Source organism: Tinamus guttatus, unplaced genomic scaffold (genome assembly GCF_059628265.1).
Source record: "Tinamus guttatus ecotype Peru unplaced genomic scaffold, ASM5962826v1 Tinamus_guttatus_pri_ptg000307l, whole genome shotgun sequence".
In the NCBI taxonomy this organism is placed as follows: Eukaryota; Metazoa; Chordata; class Aves; order Tinamiformes; family Tinamidae; genus Tinamus; species Tinamus guttatus.
Window position 1 is genome coordinate 1368106 of NW_028288841.1, and position 18383 is coordinate 1386488.

At 42.0% G+C, this 18383-nt stretch overlaps 1 protein-coding gene across 6 annotated transcripts in view; it reads left to right on the forward strand.

Moving 5' to 3' along the window:
- SLC6A6 (solute carrier family 6 member 6) overlaps positions 1 to 18383 on the forward strand; it is a 48018-nt gene that overhangs the window by 27323 nt on the left and 2312 nt on the right. For all 6 annotated transcript variants that reach the window (XM_088528218.1, XM_010225513.2, XM_088528217.1 and 3 more), the window contains 8 exons: positions 4641 to 4773; positions 7827 to 7961; positions 9914 to 10017; positions 10131 to 10255; positions 14030 to 14142; positions 15660 to 15797; positions 16894 to 16996; positions 17851 to 17951. In XM_088528218.1, coding sequence (XP_088384344.1) covers positions 4641 to 4773; positions 7827 to 7961; positions 9914 to 10017; positions 10131 to 10255; positions 14030 to 14142; positions 15660 to 15797; positions 16894 to 16996; positions 17851 to 17951 — 952 coding nt within the window. The remainder of the gene's footprint in view (positions 1 to 4640; positions 4774 to 7826; positions 7962 to 9913; positions 10018 to 10130; positions 10256 to 14029; positions 14143 to 15659; positions 15798 to 16893; positions 16997 to 17850; positions 17952 to 18383) is intronic.

Sequence of the window (18383 nt, forward strand, 5' to 3'; positions counted from 1 at the left end):
ACCTCAAATCTCCAGGTGTTGATGTAGGTGTCAAAACATAGCAGTGGAGGAAGATACCTTTAAGGAAACCTGTATCCAAAGTAGCTATAGATAGCTTAGGAAGTAAATATATTTTTTTTTCTTGGCCCAGTTAAGAGTAGAATTTGATTCTAACCCAGCTTGGCTTTTTCAGCATGGTTAAAATCCAGGTTGGTTCCCTGATCAACTTGTACCTACTTCTCTATTTTAAAAAATAAATGTCAGCCAGTAGCCGCAGCAGGAAGTTCATGCTGAAGATATTTGGCCTGAGTTAGGTTTAGAAAAAATAATCTTATAAATTGTGCTAAAATTTGTAACACAAGAGCCAAAATACAAAATGCAGAAATGGTCTTAGATTTTTGAAGTGCACTGATGACTGCTGTGACTGACAAAGTACAGGCTCTTCAAGCAATTATTTTCCCTGAGCCCCAAGCACTAGAATGACAGATCCTTTCCCAGGTGTTTTCCTCCCTTGTAAATATGGAGGGAGTTGAAAAAGATTTGTTGAATAGTATTGTTGGACACTTGGTGGGAACTTAAAGGGAAGTTTAACACTCTTCCTTTCTTTGGATTCTCCCACAGTGACCGTGGGACCAAGGTCATTGAATACAAATCAGTGGTTGGCTTGGTAGGATGCTCAGAGGTCTCCTCAAGCCATCCAGAAGCAGCACAGGTCTGCAGTGCTGCTGTACAGTTGCTCTGTTACAGAGTTACAGTTGCAGCAAAAGACTTATGAAAGATGAAAGGAACAGGGATTTAGCAAGGCGGGAGGGTAGTAGAAGGTAGGGCAGGTGGAGATGGAAGTGAACGATGGAGAAACTCACTGAGAGACGGGGGAGCAGCATGGGAGCAAGAACGAGCAGAGGGCTGCAGCAGGGGCAGCAGGGAAATGTGTGGTACGTGGCCCTCTGTATCCTGTGAGACCCATGAACGGGGGCTCGGGGACATTGTGGGGATGCCAGAGCTACCTGTGGGTAGGGGCATGGTGGGTACATGGTGGAGGGTCTCATAGCGGAACGGCCCTTCCGTGGGTTGGGGCATGATGTCCCCCCAGGGGAGCACTACAGATGTTGAGCTTTTGATTTCTTTCAGAGGAAATTAAAATTAGTTTCTGACCGCAACATTTCTCTGCAAACTGAACAAATCCTCTTCAGACACAGCCTAATATGCAGAGTAAGGTGCCTAAGACTGGAGAAGAAATCCTGGTCCTGGCAGTGCCGTTCCCTTCCCTCCACCTTCCCATGTCCACTCACTGTTTTTTAGTACTGTTGGAGCAAAGGTTCCTCAGTGATTAATGCTCATGGGCCCAGCTCTCCTTGCCCTTTGCAGCTTCCTTAACTTTTGTCCTCAAAGAGCAGTTTTAAACATTATGAACTAAACTCTTCTCTGGAATTACGCCAGGGAGAAGTTTGGCTCCATACTACTACTACCACAGGCACAGTCCTTAGATCACCATTTCATCATGAGTAAATTCTCCTTAACAAAACAAACTGCCCTGAGAACACATGGCACTTACAGAAGTATTAAAAATAACTGTTCTCTCTACATAAACAACTGCTGGTGTCTTAAAGTAAGAACAGGGATCATGCACCACTGTTGTAATTAAAGCAAGATTTCACAAGGCAGAAGCTTTTGGTATTCTCAGTTTTCCCTAGCCATGCTACTATTCTTAATGTATCCAAAAGTCTCAGGAAGATACCCACTTTCAGCTACTTTGCCTTCTTAGACAATGAAAGGACATGTCAATAAACAGTCTTAAACCAAAGATATCCATCTGCCCTGCGGCACAATTAATTCCAATTTAATTCAGGGGTTTGGGAGTATTTGGTTTCTGAAACCCAACGCCATTCTCATTGTGCGTGATTTATGTAGTCTCCTCACCCGTGTTGTTTTGTAAAGCTAGCCCTGCACAGATATAATTCACCACATTTGAAGCATTAACCTCTTCATGCTGGATAACGCCTGTCCTTCCCAGCCTGGCTGCACATATAGTCCTGCCTGATATTTGAGTTCATTTGAACTAATGTTCTGTGCAAATCACATGCTTGCTTGAGCAGCAATAAAGGGGGTTAAGCAAATCTGGCTTTGTATCAGGAGACTTACCTCTTGGCATCACATGCTTCAGGTTTTATTTCTCAAGATTTTATTTAAAGTTCAAAACCTTAAAGGCTTACACACATATTAATACATAAGGGATAAGTGTTATGGGGTAATTACGATTAAACAAAACCTCTTATTGTCTGATGCTGGCCAAGTGTTTATAAATATTTGGTAATCAGCAGCCTTCATTCGTCCAAATCCCAAGAAAGACCATCACATGCTACTGGCATGTAATCCTGAAGGGAACCACACAGAAACTAAACACAAACTGGGGCAGCTGTTCCTGCCTTTGAGGGCGAACCCGAGGGTTAGAAAAATCACTTTACAGCCCCTTGTCATAGAAAAATCACTTCACAGGCCCTTGTCGTAGCCCCTGGTACGTACGGCTTCCGCGTTAGTTATTAGTTTTTGTCAACACTGAAGCGTGCTTCGCCTCTCCTGGTACGAAGGAGCCTGTCTGCATTCACTTGATTAATGAGCTGGAATATCCTTCAAGGATTGTGTAACTCTCCTCATTTTATTTTTGTTTATGTTCTAGCGCCAGTTGCAGCTCCTATTACGTTTTCATATTCCACATTAGGAGAGCACATTAGTGTATTAACAAGGCTCAAAAATTCTTGTTTACCACGAACTCAGCCTCAACCTGTTGTCCCATTCTTTACCTGCGAGTGACAGCTAGTGACAGTGTGTTTACTATAAATTATAATTAATAACAACTTCATGCAGAAAAGATGTGGAGTTAGCTAAGAGAGCTTCATTGAACCTGTATAGTAGTGAGTTTTGCAACAAAAACAAAAAGCTGTTATTATAGCCCAGCTCCTGCTCCCCCTAGGCTTGAATTTTCTGAGTATCCGGTTAGAGCAGTTCTGCTGCAAAAATACATTAGTTTAGATCTTGCAATATAATCTTAACACTGAGGCTCTGCTGGAAAGTCCGAGTAGGTCCCTTAAGGTGTTTTGCTTTTGGGAGATGGGATAACATGGAACAGAGAAAGCCCACACACCACCTAATGCCCTTGCTGCCCTGGCATTGAGAAGTAGCATTTCTAGCAACCCACTGGGGTGCCTCTCAGAAAGCTGGGTAGGGTGCATCCCTAGGTGAGGTGACCATATGCTTTTAGTTCTCCAATAAAAATCGAAGAGGTCTCAGGTAAATGCATTAATGGGTCTCCCTACTTAAAACACTTCTGCAGTGAATTATTCATTGCTTCCTGAGAGCAAGCTCTATGGGTTACCTTTTACATGTTTATAGGAACTACCCCTTAGATTGAAAAGTTGTTATTTATTTTTAAAGAACACCCAGAAGTTTACAGCTGAGGTTTGTCTTATAGAGGTATTTTCTTCTTTTGTGTATGCACAGTGGGTTGTTCTCTGATTTATTTAGGTTCAGGTGAGCCAGGACTGCAACCTTACGCCAAATGTGCATTAGTGAGGGATTTCTGCTAACTATTGACTAGCAGTGCAGATTAGGGCAGACTTGCTCTCTCCGGTGCCATTAGTTCTTCCCCATAACAAAACACACAAGCAGAGTAAAGCATTTGGGGTGAGAACATGTTCAGACATTCAAGTAATGGGAGTAAATTTGGCAACCAGTGACAAAAAAAAAAACAGATGGGTGAAGGTTTGACCATTCACTTTCAGGATTTCTTTCCCCCAAACTAATCACAAATTTTCCATTGGCAATTTCATTAGCTAGTATTTATCGATACGTGCTTTGCACTCCATTCCTGTAGGTGAAGGAGAGTTGTTGATCTTTTTTGTATTTGCCAGCAAATTGCCTAACTGTTAGGTAGCAAGCTAATGTAGTTTGGGGTGGCACATTTCGGTTCAGGGGGTCTTGCCCCCCTAAGACCTATCTTACAATAGGAATCTCTTCTTATGTATTAATGAAGGGACATTACAAAGTCACTTCTTCACATGAAAAAGATTACAAAGAATCAGAGAAGGCGGAAGAACAACAGAGCTCATCTCAAATGCAGAATTTGCACTGCAAAACCACCCCGTGTGATTTCGTACCCTGCTTTTTCTCGTTCCTCATTGCGATAAGCCATGACAGTGAGCTGAAAAGGAGGAGAAATGCACAGGCACAAGCTAGTGCCCAACATCTGTGCTGGAGATGGTGTGTGCAGTGCTGCCACGTGGCTTCAGAACCAGGTCTGGAAGGATGTCAGGGCATGTTGGTTTTGCATCACCAAAGGGAGCAAGAATGGTAGTCACAGTGCTTTGAGCATGCTTGCTTAGCTCATACGCAGGTGATCTTCCACTTCTAGGAAGAGCTTAAAATTAAATGCTGTGGAGTACAGTAGCAGGAAGAAGAGGGAAGAGCTGGGGCTCAGTCTTGAGAAGCTTCATGTTACTCAAATAAGCAGCACTAACTTAGTCAGGAAGCATTCAAAGGGCTGGGATCTACCAGTGCATCTGCTCTCATAAATGCAGTGTTATACTTGCAGAGATCCTAATGAGAATCTGAACTAACTGAGCTCTTGCATCTCTCTCTTGCTTTCTTTCATTTCAAATATTTAGGCGCAATGTACTGAGCTTGTCCTCGGGAATTGAAGATATCGGTATTATCAAGTGGGATCTAGCACTGTGTCTCCTCCTTGTCTGGGTGATATGTTTCTTCTGCATTTGGAAAGGAGTCAAGTCCACTGGGAAAGTAAGTGCTCTTTTACCCTTTCCATAATCATTGCAGTAAAAGAGTTAGCAGATGTCATGAATACTAGGTAATGCCATTGGAAAAATGCTTATTTTTGCACTGAATAAAAGAGGAATTTGAGTGGTTTTGCCACTACTACTATGCCGGTACAAGTAGCAAATTGCAGAAAATCTTGGCCAGTCACTTAGCAATATGAAGCATGGTATTACTCCCCCTTGGATATACTAATGTTCTTAGGCCTAGTTTTGTGAGAAGACAAAGCCTTTGAAGTCATTGCATTTTTGTGTGACTTAACTTTCAGTTCTGTTGAGTCAATGTTTCAGAAAAATTTGACAGAGTTAGACAGACCTCAGGATATTAAGTTCCCACAAATTTCTTGTCAACTAGGTAAAAGCGAGCAACCCTATTAGTGTCCCAGCTGAAAAAAAAGGCCACAGGGTGAACCCTTACTACATCCCAGAGAGCTCACAAGGGAAACTGTGAATGCCTCAGCTGCAAAAAAAAAAAAAAAAAAAAAAAGGCAAAAAGGCATCATTTCGCAGTCATACATTGCTGCATCTTGGGGAATCAACCAGGAGACAGAACTCCATAGGAAACCGTATCTCATTAGTTCTCCTGTTCACTAAATTAATTCTTTCACTATCATTTCTGCCTTTTTTTTTTTGTGGTTTTCTCATGGAGCCTCATTAAAATCAGGCTGGTGCTTTATTGTGCATTCCTGCTGGTTTTTGCCCCGGAGAACAGTTTCCACACCTTTAAGTATACACACTGACAAAAATGTTTGCATTCTCTGTGACTACTGATTGATGTGACCCGTTGAGGAGATTGTACAAGTTTTATAGCGAAGGAGAACACACTAAATCTCCCACACAGCAGAATGGAAATGCCTGTTTCAGCAGTACACTTTGTGAGCATGGGGTCTGCCTGACAAAGAAAGTTAAGGTAATTCCAAGAGATTTCCCAGGTTCCATAGGGTATGTTATTGCAGGCTCCTGTGAACGCGACAAAATGAATTAGAATCACTTATCTAACGATTTTTATCTTTTAGAAACCTGACAAAATTGTACTTAGACAAGGTAGATAGTCAGAAATTCACAGCCTCCTTTCCACGGTATCTGGGATCATTAGGGGATGGAGCCAAAACCCAGTGAAACCATTGGAAAGTCTCTGGTTGACTCCATTAACTTTGGGGTCATACAAAAGTAAACTGTAAACTCTAATGGAGGACTTGAATTATTTGAGAAGTCTAGTTTACTTTAGTAGATCATTGTTTATATCACTGCCCTGCTTTCCAGCGTGCTAATAACTCTTTGGAGAGCAGGAAAAAAAAACCAAAACAACAGGAGACATAGTTTTTACATCTCGTAGTAGTATATTGGGGAAATAAACCCAAAATAATGAAGAAAAAAAGAGTTGTGCTTATTTTTTGGATAATGTGCTTGATCCAAAAATCTCTTCCAGAGCTACAGGGGAATTTTTGCCTGCAGCGAAAAGTCTATTTTGTAGGTGGAATTTACCCAGGTACTATGAATACATGCAAGCATATCTTTCTTGTAAGAAAACTTTTATTTTTCATAGGCCGGAATTATATGTAAAAAAAAACCAAAAAGATTAGAAAGCACAGAATTTTCCCTTTTATCCTTCAGTTTTTGATGAAACTGGACAAATGTGTAATATGTGTTATTTGTCAGTGGCAAATACACAAAAAGCACAGGAAGGGAATTGAAAAGGATTTTTATGAAAAGCTTTCTTTTCATTTTATGAAATCAGTTTGGCTCCATGAATTATTATGGCAATGCAGGCTTTGAGTCCTCCTGGTTATTCTCAGAGGACACACTTAAAAAGAAAAATGATGCATCCTGGGAGCTTTACTGTAGTTAAACAAATTCTGAAAAACAAAAATATATTTTAACTCAAGGCAGCGAACTATAATTACCTGAGGGGATCATCTGACTCCGTAAAAAAACCCTTTCTTGCACGGTAGTTATTCGTGACTGTAACACAGCGATTATATAAAAAATGAGAAAAAGCTCTGATGAACAAGGACAACAAAATGTTAGAGGTCAAAAAGTATGGGTCTAAAGATAGAACTGTCCAAAGCCAAGCTAAATTAACCCCCACGCTCGAGATTAAAGCAAAGGACTCTTTCATCAACTGAACGAAAAGAAAGCAGGATAAAGAAGTAGGCTGTTATTCACAGACAGAGGGAATAGAGGTTAAAGATAATTAAGACATATTCTCAAAAGTAGATGAATAGAACCTTAGTTTTCAGTAATGATGTTGCTGAATAAAAGGCAAGAATAAAATTATGGACTGGAGATTACCACTGTCGAGGCCGCTGCCAACCTGAAGAGCTTGATGCCTTCAAGGCAAGGGGAAGGGACAGGGTTCCCTTCATCTCTAACAGAAGTGTCCCATGGAGGTGCTGATAGATAGGGTGTTTGTGAGGCTTCACTGCAGGTGCGGGGTTAGCAGCTGGAGAAAAACAACCGGAGTCCCTCCGGTGAGGAAATCCCCCGCACAGCCGAACCTCTGGGGGCCTCGTGCTCCCTGGGGAAGGCTTGCAGGGCCTTGCAGATGGCTTGCGAGACACCCTACAGGTTTTAGGTTCAGGTGAAGAGTGAGGTAGTGCTTCTGGCAGCCTTGGTGCGGGAATCTCTCCAGCTTCATTGGCAAAGTGTGCTTGTAATGTGAGGAGAGCAGGTAGGGCCAAGGCAGAACTTCTCCTTGAAGTTGTGAGTTGTATAAAACCCTCTGTGTTTTGTGTCTGAATGACATAACGTCTTCCTCGGGGCAGGTCAGGGGAGATTAATGAAACTGCTTGATCTCCAGGCCCTAAGCAACATGCTGTGTTGGCTGAGCTTGGAACCAGGAGAACAATTGCAAGTGGGAGAGAGCATTACACTAAAAATAGCCCCCAACAAGCAGAAACTCAGGTCGGGTCCTTTTTAGGTATGAGGGGACTTTGAATTCCAGTCATTAGATCTCTTCTGATTGTGGAGTTGTAGCGTCAACCAGCACAGACTAAACATAGTGTTTCTTTGTATTGCCAGGTTGTGTACATCACTGCCACGTTCCCATTCCTCATGCTCCTTGTTCTGCTAATCCGTGGGGTGACCCTGCCTGGAGCTGCAGAAGGCATCAAGTTTTATCTTTATCCTGATATCTCACGGTTAGCTGATCCACAGGTACCGAACCAGGAAAGGGGAACGGGCTGATTTCTGAAACAAGATGGATAGCATGGGGATGACGTCACGGCACTAGATTTTTTCCGTGATCTTTAGGGGTGCAAATATAGCATGAAATTTAATGCTTGGTCATATTTTCCAGAGTATCTGCTTTAAAAGATCACTGTTATATGTGTTAATGCATCTTTCCATGTGTACGTGTGTGTGTGTATGCGTGTGTGTGTATTTTTTTTGTGTCAAAGGACTCTGAGGCTGTAGACTCTGTCCCGTTATAGAATCTCAGCTTTCTTGTTGGTAAGGTAAGGGAGATATACATTTTTTTAAGGAGGATAGTCTTTAGTTTCAAAGGAGAGAAATGCGAGCTTCACAGATGGAACATCAAGCAACAACTGTGAGTATCAGTGTCACTTAGTTCCCATTGCTCAGAAGGAACAGATTGGGGGAAAAAAGGAATGAAATCATAGAATGAAAACCCATGCAAAGATGAAGACAAATGCTTTCTGAAGCACAGCAGGGAAGATTTGCTTCATACTGGCTAGTGGGACCTAGGCTTCCTTTTCCATATAGGCTTTGATTAGATGAAGATCCAAATAAATAATAGATAAAACTCCAAAGTAACACTTCAACATATCAGCATCGCTTCAGAAACGAATGATCACATGAGAAATGAAAAACAATACAACACAAAAAAGGGTAAAGAACAGATCTTTTAAGATAACTAGATGTTAGTCTGCCCGAGAGTAATGTCTTTTTTTTATATACTTCTTTCTAATGGGTATTAGGTTAAAACAAAAAGTTATTCCTAATTAACTGAAGTAGGGCAGGCATAACTGAAAGAAACATTGTGGCAATTTGGTTGATTCTCTAGTCATACCCTGTTTATAGAAGACACCCTCTTTATATGAGACATATTTTATGAATGCATCTTTTTATGGGAATTTTATGGGACTCTATCATTTTTATGATCTGCCCTTAGCCCTAAGCCCAGAGTGACAGCTGATAAATGTAGAAGAGATTCACATGAGCTGGCAGGACACTCTCCCATAGTGCGTTTTTTAGTCTGTCTTGGACAATCCAATAAAAGCTTCATCTCCAAGGAGATACTATTCATCAGGGTCCTGAAAAATGATAGTGAAAGGGAGTATATGCGGGTCTACAATCTCAGTTCTCACTTACTCAGATGTTCTTTCTGGTTTCCACTGGCTTTAGCAGACTTACATTCGCAGAAAAAAAGTTGTGAATAGATAGACTGAAAGGATGAATTTGATGGCTTATTATGTATTTCTGAACGTAGAGGTTCATGGTTTAATACTATATCTTTCTGTTTTTTTTATATATATGTATATTTGAAAGAATCATGAGATTGAGATGAGATAATCAGCACTGTGTTTTGGTTGCTTTTTCCCCAGTTTGTATGTCTTTTTTTTTCTTGCATTTCAATAGTTAGAAAAATGACAAGAAAGTAAAAAAAAATAAAATAAAAAAAGCAAAACCCCTGTTTCTCAAGCTTTCCATATTGTCAGTTCAGTGACTGTGTAGGCTGATTCTATTTTACTGCATCTCCTAGAGCACTGGAATACATTTATTGTTGTGTCAACAAGAAGGATCAGTTGAATTATTAAGACACTAGAAATACTGAACATTTTTGGGGAGGGGATACTGGGACTAATGAAGAGATGCTGTTCTTGTGGGCTCTTAGGCTAATAATTTTCTTTTCCAATAAAAGTCAAATCTGTAAATGTGATGTTTTCTTTCCCTTCCTTCCTGATCCTGTCCAACAAAAGATAAATCTGTAAATGTGATGTTTTCTTTCCCTTCCTTCCTGATCCTATAGCTATCATTCTCAGTGGAAGCAAGTATTTTGTTGGTATTGCATAGTTTGAATTGTGTGTTTGTGGTGGGTGTTGCACTGCAGTGATGCCTGTAGTAACAATCCTTTATCTTCCCTTTAGGTCTGGATAGATGCAGGGACACAAATCTTCTTCTCATATGCAATCTGCTTAGGAGCAATGACTTCCCTGGGGAGCTACAACAAGTACAAATACAACTGCTATAGGCAAGTTTCCATCCAAGGGGGTTTAGTGTTTTAGCTAAATGATGTAAATAAAGTAGGGACAATGGGTTAATTTTTTTTTAATTAACTTGCTCCATGACATATGTGTGACTTAGGGACTGTTTGCTGCTGGGATGCCTGAACAGTGGTACCAGTTTTGTGTCTGGCTTCGCAATTTTTTCCGTCCTGGGCTTCATGGCACAAGAGCAAGGGGTGAACATTGCTGATGTGGCAGAGTCAGGTACGATGGTATTGGTGGCAGTGGTGGTGGGCACTGCCGCCTAGCGTGTGAGCAAAGTTCTGCAGACTCAATCAGCTAACATCTAAGCAATAAAAACAGAACAAGATTTCCCATAATCTCCAGAAAAATAAGCACATTCACACCTGTTGATTTGGGCTTGCATCTAGAGCAATGATGGTTAGCTGGGGCTATCTAGTTTATTGTTTCTTGATTAACAGGGCAGTTAGCATGCTTCCTAGAGGGGGTTAATCCTTGTCAGTTGAGTTTAGCGTTAGCTGCACCATTATCTAGGGCCCAGAAACATCATTGATTAGGAAATTTATTCCATCCTTCTTGTCAGACTACCTTTATTTTCACTCAGATGCAAATAGCCAGTATTTATGATTTTTTTGTAGCTTCAGTTTCACTTGCTCACAGAGGGAATATTCTTGGCCTCCTGAAGGGACACATGCTTCCAAGTCTCACTGAAAGGCAGGAGAAGCTGGAGAACCAGTTCTCTTGGGTTCTGAACCATTTCATTTGCAATAAGGCTGTTGCAATCCTGCCTTTATGTAGCTTTGGGGTAAGGTTGATATTGTGGTGAGAGGTCCATTCTGAAGTGGGCTATATATTATAGTCTTTCCTGATGCAGAATGTGTTTTTGCCCTTGATATCCAGCACATGCAGCTGAAGGAGGTTAAATCCTCACAGCATGTGTGTAAATATATCTCAGAAACTATAGATGACATTTTTCTTCTGTGCTTGTCTTATCCATAAGGGCAGGTGTAGCAATGTGTTTTCAAGGGTGAGCAGACAGCGTAGATGGGCATTTCCAACCCCAGGAATTCAAAACTAACCGGTCAGGCTTCAACAGCCACAAGACAGGCTTAGAGCTAATCAAATTCATAGAATGTCACTGCAGAGCACTTTCAGCATTTCTTTCTGATTTTTTTGAGCAGTTATAATTCACCTGCGTAGTACTTGTAAGCTTTTCTCTGAAAAAAAAAATAAAATAGAATTAAAAAAGAACAGAATGAATATGATATGTCTTCTAATCATATGACTCCAGGAGTGAAGTCTTTATGAAAAATATCTCACATTACAAGGGCTAATGAAAAACTAATGACGCTGGTGGCACTGCTGGATTCTTGGGTGGCTAAAATTGGCATACCTCTTGCAATTGCAATTAGTCTCTTGGCCATAATGATTATTTTGATCAGAGGTTGATTGCTTTGTTTGAGCACAGGAAGCAAGGGAATAATCCTACTGAATGAATTGTAAATAGCCCCACTTTTTTAATATGTAGATGGATTGATTCCAAGGGTAGTGTTTTTAAGTATTTACACACTGATGTTTTTTTCTGGTCAATATTTATTCTAATTCTGATTAATTAAATCCACTGATAAGCAGGCAGCTGCATTCCTGTTGCTTGGCATTTGGTAAATTAAATAATTTCACAGTAATACTGCATTATTTTTTAAAGTAAATAATTTATTAGTAACCCTGCACTGTTAAGTAATGTTTAAATACAAATTAACAAATGAATTTGGTGCTTACAGAGCATTTTTTCATTAACAGCTCAAAAAGCATTTTTCGAAGGGGACTGACACAATCCCAATTTTATACCTGGGGCAGCAAGGGCGCTGTGTAGTTTCAGAACTTGTTTTTTGCCTCCTTGCACATTTCCTTGTTGATCCCTTCAGGATTTGCAATTTGAGGATTTAAATTCAGCCCTAGTTGGCAATGGCCAGAAATTGCAACCATCTCAGATGGCCAGAGGGTACTCATACCTGAACCCGCAGCTGCTCTGGCTGCAGCCCCAGGGATGTTTTGCCATGACAGGGAATGTTGTCCAAGTCCTCCCAGCAGGTCCCGGGGCATTTTCACTCGCTGCCTCCCCCGGTGCTGAGCGCACGTGGGTTTGGGTCATGCAGAGTCACAGACGTCCCCAACCAAAACGTCAGGGAAGGGTGAGGAGATGACTGCAACATCAGGGAGGACCGACCTCCTTCCACCGCCTCGCAGCGTGTTCAGTCCCTCCTGATGGTTTTAATCAGCACTGTCTTTTTTTTTTTTTTAAAAAAAAGCACTTTTAGCATTTTCAGGAATCCTTTTAAGAGCTTTTAATGGGGCTTCAGATTTGAAGAAAAAAATCTTTCTGAGCAACCAAGTCCAGATTAAGTATCATTTTAAATTCCTTATGTTCGCTCATGGCGTTGCCAGAAACGTTTCTGTTTTCCCATTATATTCCAACTGTTAGTTTCAAAGGAAAATTAAAGCTAGCAAGAGCTCAGGGCCCTTAGCAGAAGGACACGTCCCCGGGTGAAGCATGCAGCAGTTCCGGGGGTTTATGGAGGGCAGCAGTTTTACATCTGTCTCAGCAAAGATTGGGACGGGGTGGGGAGGCCAAATCCCCACAAATTTTAGGCACCCACCAATTTATTTTGGTATCGTTTGTCGTATAAAAATCGTAGTCTCATTTTAAATAAAAGTAGTTGCTCAATTGTTTGGCTAATTTGTATTTATTTCTGTTCAAGCATTTTCAGTGACTTAAAGTTTTCTTTAGCTTGAAAAAAAAGGTTTTTTCTTTTTTTATTTCTCCCTCTTACTTCTCTTTTTTAATCTTTCTTGTTGAAAAGGAAAAGTGGGAGGTAGGAAGAGCAGCTTTAGAGATTTTTTCCGTACAGGTTAGAGGAGGAGAGTTCAGGCCCCGCACTGCAGACATTAAGAAAGCAAAATTCCTTCCCTCATTGAAAACAAAGTTTTATCTAAATCTGCTTAAAAGGCATGGAAAGTGCTAGTTTTCAAGGTTTTTTAACCAAAAAAAAAAGAGGAAAAGAAAGGAAAAGAGATGTTCCCAGGCTTACATGGTGGCCCGTTTGGAGAGGGCTCTTTATGCAAGATGCTGCCGGGAGCGGTGGCCGGGTCCCTGGTCCCGCAGCCCCGGGGGCTCCGTGCGCAGCCGCTGGGAGCTGCTACCTGCTCCGAAACTGGCCTCGTGCCGGCAGTTGGGCCCGAGGGTTTTGTGCATCAGGCCGGGGCACCCTGGTGTCACCACACGTGGGTGGACCCCTGTCACGGGCCGTGGCACTGGTGCCACCTCAGGTCACGGCGGCGCAGCAGCCGCGTCCGCGGGGGGCAGAGATTTGGTTTTTCCCTTGAGTATCGGCCCCAGGAGGTGCGGAGCGTGGAGGCGCTTTGCCAGGGACCAGGCCCAGGTGCTAGGACTAGCCCGTTGCTTCACCACAGGGTTTGCAGAGGGGCTGCCTGTCTCCCCCCTACCCCTCTACAAAACACACGCAGAGCTTGGAGGTGGCCACGTCCACGGAGGTGCCCATCCCAGGTTGCCTTTGGAGCAGAGCCCCTTCCCTGCATGCAAGAGAGCTTCATCATCATCATCTTCATCGTGCTCATGGGGGCTAGCGATGGGATTCTGCCATTCCCCTGCGATCCCCCCGTCCTCGTCCCCCCCGCCCCGCTCTGGCGCTGCATCCGCGCGGGGCAGGCCTAGGAGCAGACCCATTACGGGCATGTTTGAGACAGATGTTAAAACTGGCCGTCTGTTAGCTGTGGCCTCGGGGGGTTGCCTGTGGTTTCTGCTGTAGTCATGCGTGCTTCGTTTTCAGATAAAAGAGCCAAACTGTTTCACTTCTGGTATTTCCAGCCGCGTTTGGATTTATCTGAACGGAACCAGGCATTCCTGCATTTGAGTGTGCCTCCCTCTGCCAAAGAGCTGGTACTTACTAGTTCTCTCCCCTTCCCTTCCCCCTTCCCTATTTTCTCTTTCTCCTTTAGGTCCAGGCCTGGCCTTCATCGCCTACCCGAAAGCCGTGTCCATGATGCCGCTGCCCACCTTTTGGGCAATCCTTTTCTTTATTATGCTTCTGTTGCTTGGACTGGATAGCCAGGTGAGTGCATTGGGTACGAGAGATGGGGGTTATTGCTTGAAACATGGGACAGATTGCAGAAATCCATAGGGTGCTTTCTGCAATCAACTGGGTGACCACCTTCATTAACACTCACTGTAAATAATAATAAGTAGGAATGCAAGCACTGATGGCTGCCAAGTGCCAAATAAAAGCAAAGTCATTTAGAAGGTGCAAAAAGCACAGATTTGAGGGGTACATCCAGGGTAACTTCACTACCTGGTAGAGGGAAAAAAAAAAAGTAGCCTCTGTCATCAATTCTCAGAGACCCTGAGCAACTCGGCATCCTGCTGGCTCTCCAATACGGCTCCGGCCATCCTAATCACACACTGCAGTTAACTGGAGAGCAAGGAAAAAATGAAAAGTTCAGGGATTTAGGCTATTTTTCCCAGTGGTTGCTTGTAGGAATGTTGGAATAAATAGCACAAAAGGACCCTGTAAATCATTTCTAGATAGTCCATTTGCAAGGAAGCAGATGTGACCAAGGTTTATGCAGTGACCACGTGTTTGCAATTGCTTGATTTGGGGGGGGCAACAGGCAGCTTTCTGCACTCAAATGGAAAGTAACTAGCATTACTAAAACTCCACTGACAGGGGCAAAATGTTTGTTTAGTCTAAATCCTCTCCCATATGAAGAGAGCTCTGCAAATGGGTTTTTACCCATTTGTTGTGCACTTGTCTTACATTTTTGATATTCCATTTGTCCTAAATTGCTCTTTGTGACTTAATTTTTGAACTGCAGTGAGCTCCTTTAAATCTCTCCAAAATGAATATAAAAGTGCCCAGAACTGTTGTTCAGCAACGCTGTACTTTGGCAAATTAGAAGCTGTCTAGTAAATTTAAAAAGCTTCCGACTGCGTAGAATGATTAAAACTAATTGGAGAGCTTAATTTCTCTCTTCCAATCCTCTTTTTTTTGTTGTTTTCGGAGTGCAGTCAAGCAGGTTTCTGGAATGCCAGAGCGGTTTAAGATCAAATCAGACCAAAGGAAATGATTGCATTAAAAAAAAAAAAAAATGCCAGTTTCAGAAGTCACAGTAACAAGATAGAGGACAACAAAATCTGGTGACCTATTTGCAGAATGGATTGTCATTCCTAAACAGGACTTCAGCTCCAAGTCAAATGGACATAGTTATTACAGGGGACTTCTGGGCGCTTCAAGAGCAATCTAGATACCGGATAGAAAAAGATATCTTGTCTTGACTAATGCTGCGTCATAAACACCCTGTGATAAAGAGCTGATCGTAAGATAATTTAGTTGCTGAAAGTGAAGGTCAGCTCCACAGAGGCTGCCTTGGCTCTCCTTGACACCCTCATGTTTTCAGTGAACTTGGTGCTTTTGCCTTGGGTAGGGTCCAAAAGCGAACGGGAGTGACGCCTGCAAGCTTAGAACCTGGCTGGGGGAAAGGCAGGGCCTGGCCAAGTGAGCTCTCCCTTCCTCTGGGTATTTATGCGTAGTGGGTATGTTTTGAGTCACTTTGTTTGCATTTGTTTCTCTAGTTTGTTGAAGTTGAAGGACAGATCACGTCATTAGTTGATCTGCACCCATCCTTCCTAAGGAAGGGTTACCGACGGGAAATCTTCATCGCTATAGTATGTTTCCTTAGCTATCTTCTGGGACTAACTATGGTGACTGAGGTAAGTTATATGGATTGTCTGAAATGGTCTTCATTTTTAGTCATTGTGTAGATCAATTTACACTACAAATCAGACAGCACAGTAACAGCCACTCCAAAAATCAGACCTGTTTAGATCTCCACTACCTCTTTTATCCCTAGTTCTGAAAGTGCTTTGAAAGGGAGCTAAATGCTCCCCCCTTTTCAGTGTGAGGAGTAGAGAACTGAAATCTCATTAATTTCAATCCGATCTAAGGTACTAATCAACTTCAGTATGAATATTAACATCTGGCTCCAAATGATGAAACGCAATGGCAACCTTCAGTAAAGCAGATTAAAATCCTATCCAGTGCATGCAGGGAAAGAGATTTTAATCTTAGTTACACAGATCTGAATCAGTTATATAGCCTTGGATTTATTCTAGTGTAAACAAGACTATATGTTTTAGTGGCTGCACTGCTGTGATATTTATCTCCAAAATAAAATTCAAGACAATTTTAAAAACAACTGGAAGAGGACAAGTGTGGGAGTTAAAATAGTACCTGTAAGAGCCATGCCTAAACAAACTCATATTTTGTGCAGGTATATACAGTTCTATGTGGTGAGAGCAATAGGTCTAGCAATTCAGTAAAACGACAGACTTTTCTGATGAAAAACAGTCCATTAGGTTCATAAATGAGAACCCTCCTGATGAGCTGACTTGCATTTTTAGTTTTTTGGAGCCATTGATGTTAAAGACCTATTATTTCTTTACACCATTCATTTCTATAAATGCCCATCCTAAAAATACTTTTAAGAAGGAAAGACTTAACTGTTTCAGTCGATTATACTAAGTGGCTTAATTTTGGTTAATCGTCTTCTCGTTTAGAGTGCTTTCTATAGTAAACAACCATATTCTCTGGGGAAGGTAATGCCAGGTGTTTGCCTTACCTAGTTGCTTGACATTTCTGCTTGTTAGAGAGCAGTCATAAAGATCTGTTAGTTGATATTACCTGGCATAAACAAGTACCTGGCAAGCAGCATACGCTGTTCACAAACATATTTTATTTGGAGCTGGGGCTGGAGTGCTCAGAGTTTTTTCCTGCTGGATCCTAATCCGTGATGTATCTCTTTTACAGGGTGGCATGTATGTTTTTCAACTCTTTGACTACTATGCAGCTAGTGGTGTATGCCTTTTGTGGGTTGCATTCTTTGAATGTATTGCTGTAGCCTGGGTTTATGGTAAGTGTGAATCCTTTCATCCAGTACCTTTTGATGAGTCAGTGACAATTTTGCTAGCCAAACACTTAGTAGTTAGTCATTCCACTAGCTTCTTCCCAGCAACAGATTCTTACCATAAATATAAATTTGCAGTCCCCTTTTGGAGGCAAATTTGCATCTGGGATCAAGCCAGCCCTCAATGTTTGTCACACACACAAAAAAAGATTTTTTTTTTCCATTGGTAATTAAGAAAGGCACAATTAAGCATTTACATGTGTTTTCAGAGATGAGAGTTGAAAGATTGGCCAGTCATGAAAACTTGTGTTTGTCTCTCAAAACAAATTATTTTCAAAGCTGTCTGTGGGGGTCAAGCCAACCAAATAGAAAATATGAAAAGAAAGCCAGTGGAAAGTGCACTCTGTCTGTTATTTCCAGGAGATGTCTGAGATTTGCAAGAGATTGCCAAAGTCTGACAGTAGCCCCATTTGCTGCTTGTGGCAGTAGCTTAGGAGGGATCAGGAAAGTTTGCAACTTGTGACTGGTCATTTCCCTAATTCCTCACTCCATCTCCTTAAAAAAAGAGCCAAACAAAACAAAAATATTCTTCATTTTGGATCAAATTTCCATAGAAACTGGACGTTCCTTTTGCTGTTGTGTCCTTCCCATGATGGTCCCTCCGGCACATACAGAGACAGTTTGGCAAGTGGAGTGTGTGTGGTGGACGGTGGATGGCAGTTTCTAATCTGGTCTCAGAGGGCTTCAGATGAGCATCCTTCTTGGGCAGGATGTGATTCTGCTTAATCCTTAGCACAATCCACTGTCTTACCCCATTTTTATATGCAGGATTCTGATAAATATTTTACTGTCCGTTACAGGCGCTGATAATATTTATGATGCCATTGAGGATATGATTGGATACAGACCTGGTCCTTGGATGAAATGGAGCTGGATCGTGATCACACCAGTTCTCTGCGTGGTGAGTACTGACCCTGCTGTTTTAAGTCTTCTGTGTGGCAGCTTTGAGCCTTCATCTCACCACTCCTCTTTAATGCAAGGCTGCTGCATTCAGAAGCTTGAACACAGCCTTCAAAGACATGACCTTGGTTGATGTTAGCTGTTAATATGACGTCTCTCTGCTGTGCCTGTGCAACACATAGCAGACTAAATCTGGGAGTATTTTTCTGGGCAAATGTTACCTTCGTGACACATATAAGTCACTCTCCAAAAAGCACTCACTGCGCTAAGTGAACGGGACTATGAAGCCCTTTTAATGAAAAGATCGACGTAGTCTGAAGCAGATGCTCAGCTTGGTGTATATTGTTTGCTGGGGAGAACATCCCAGTAAGCTCTTTGCAATGTCCAGCAGGTTGTTTAGTCCTGAAAAGCCCGAGGAAGTGTGCTTGCTCCA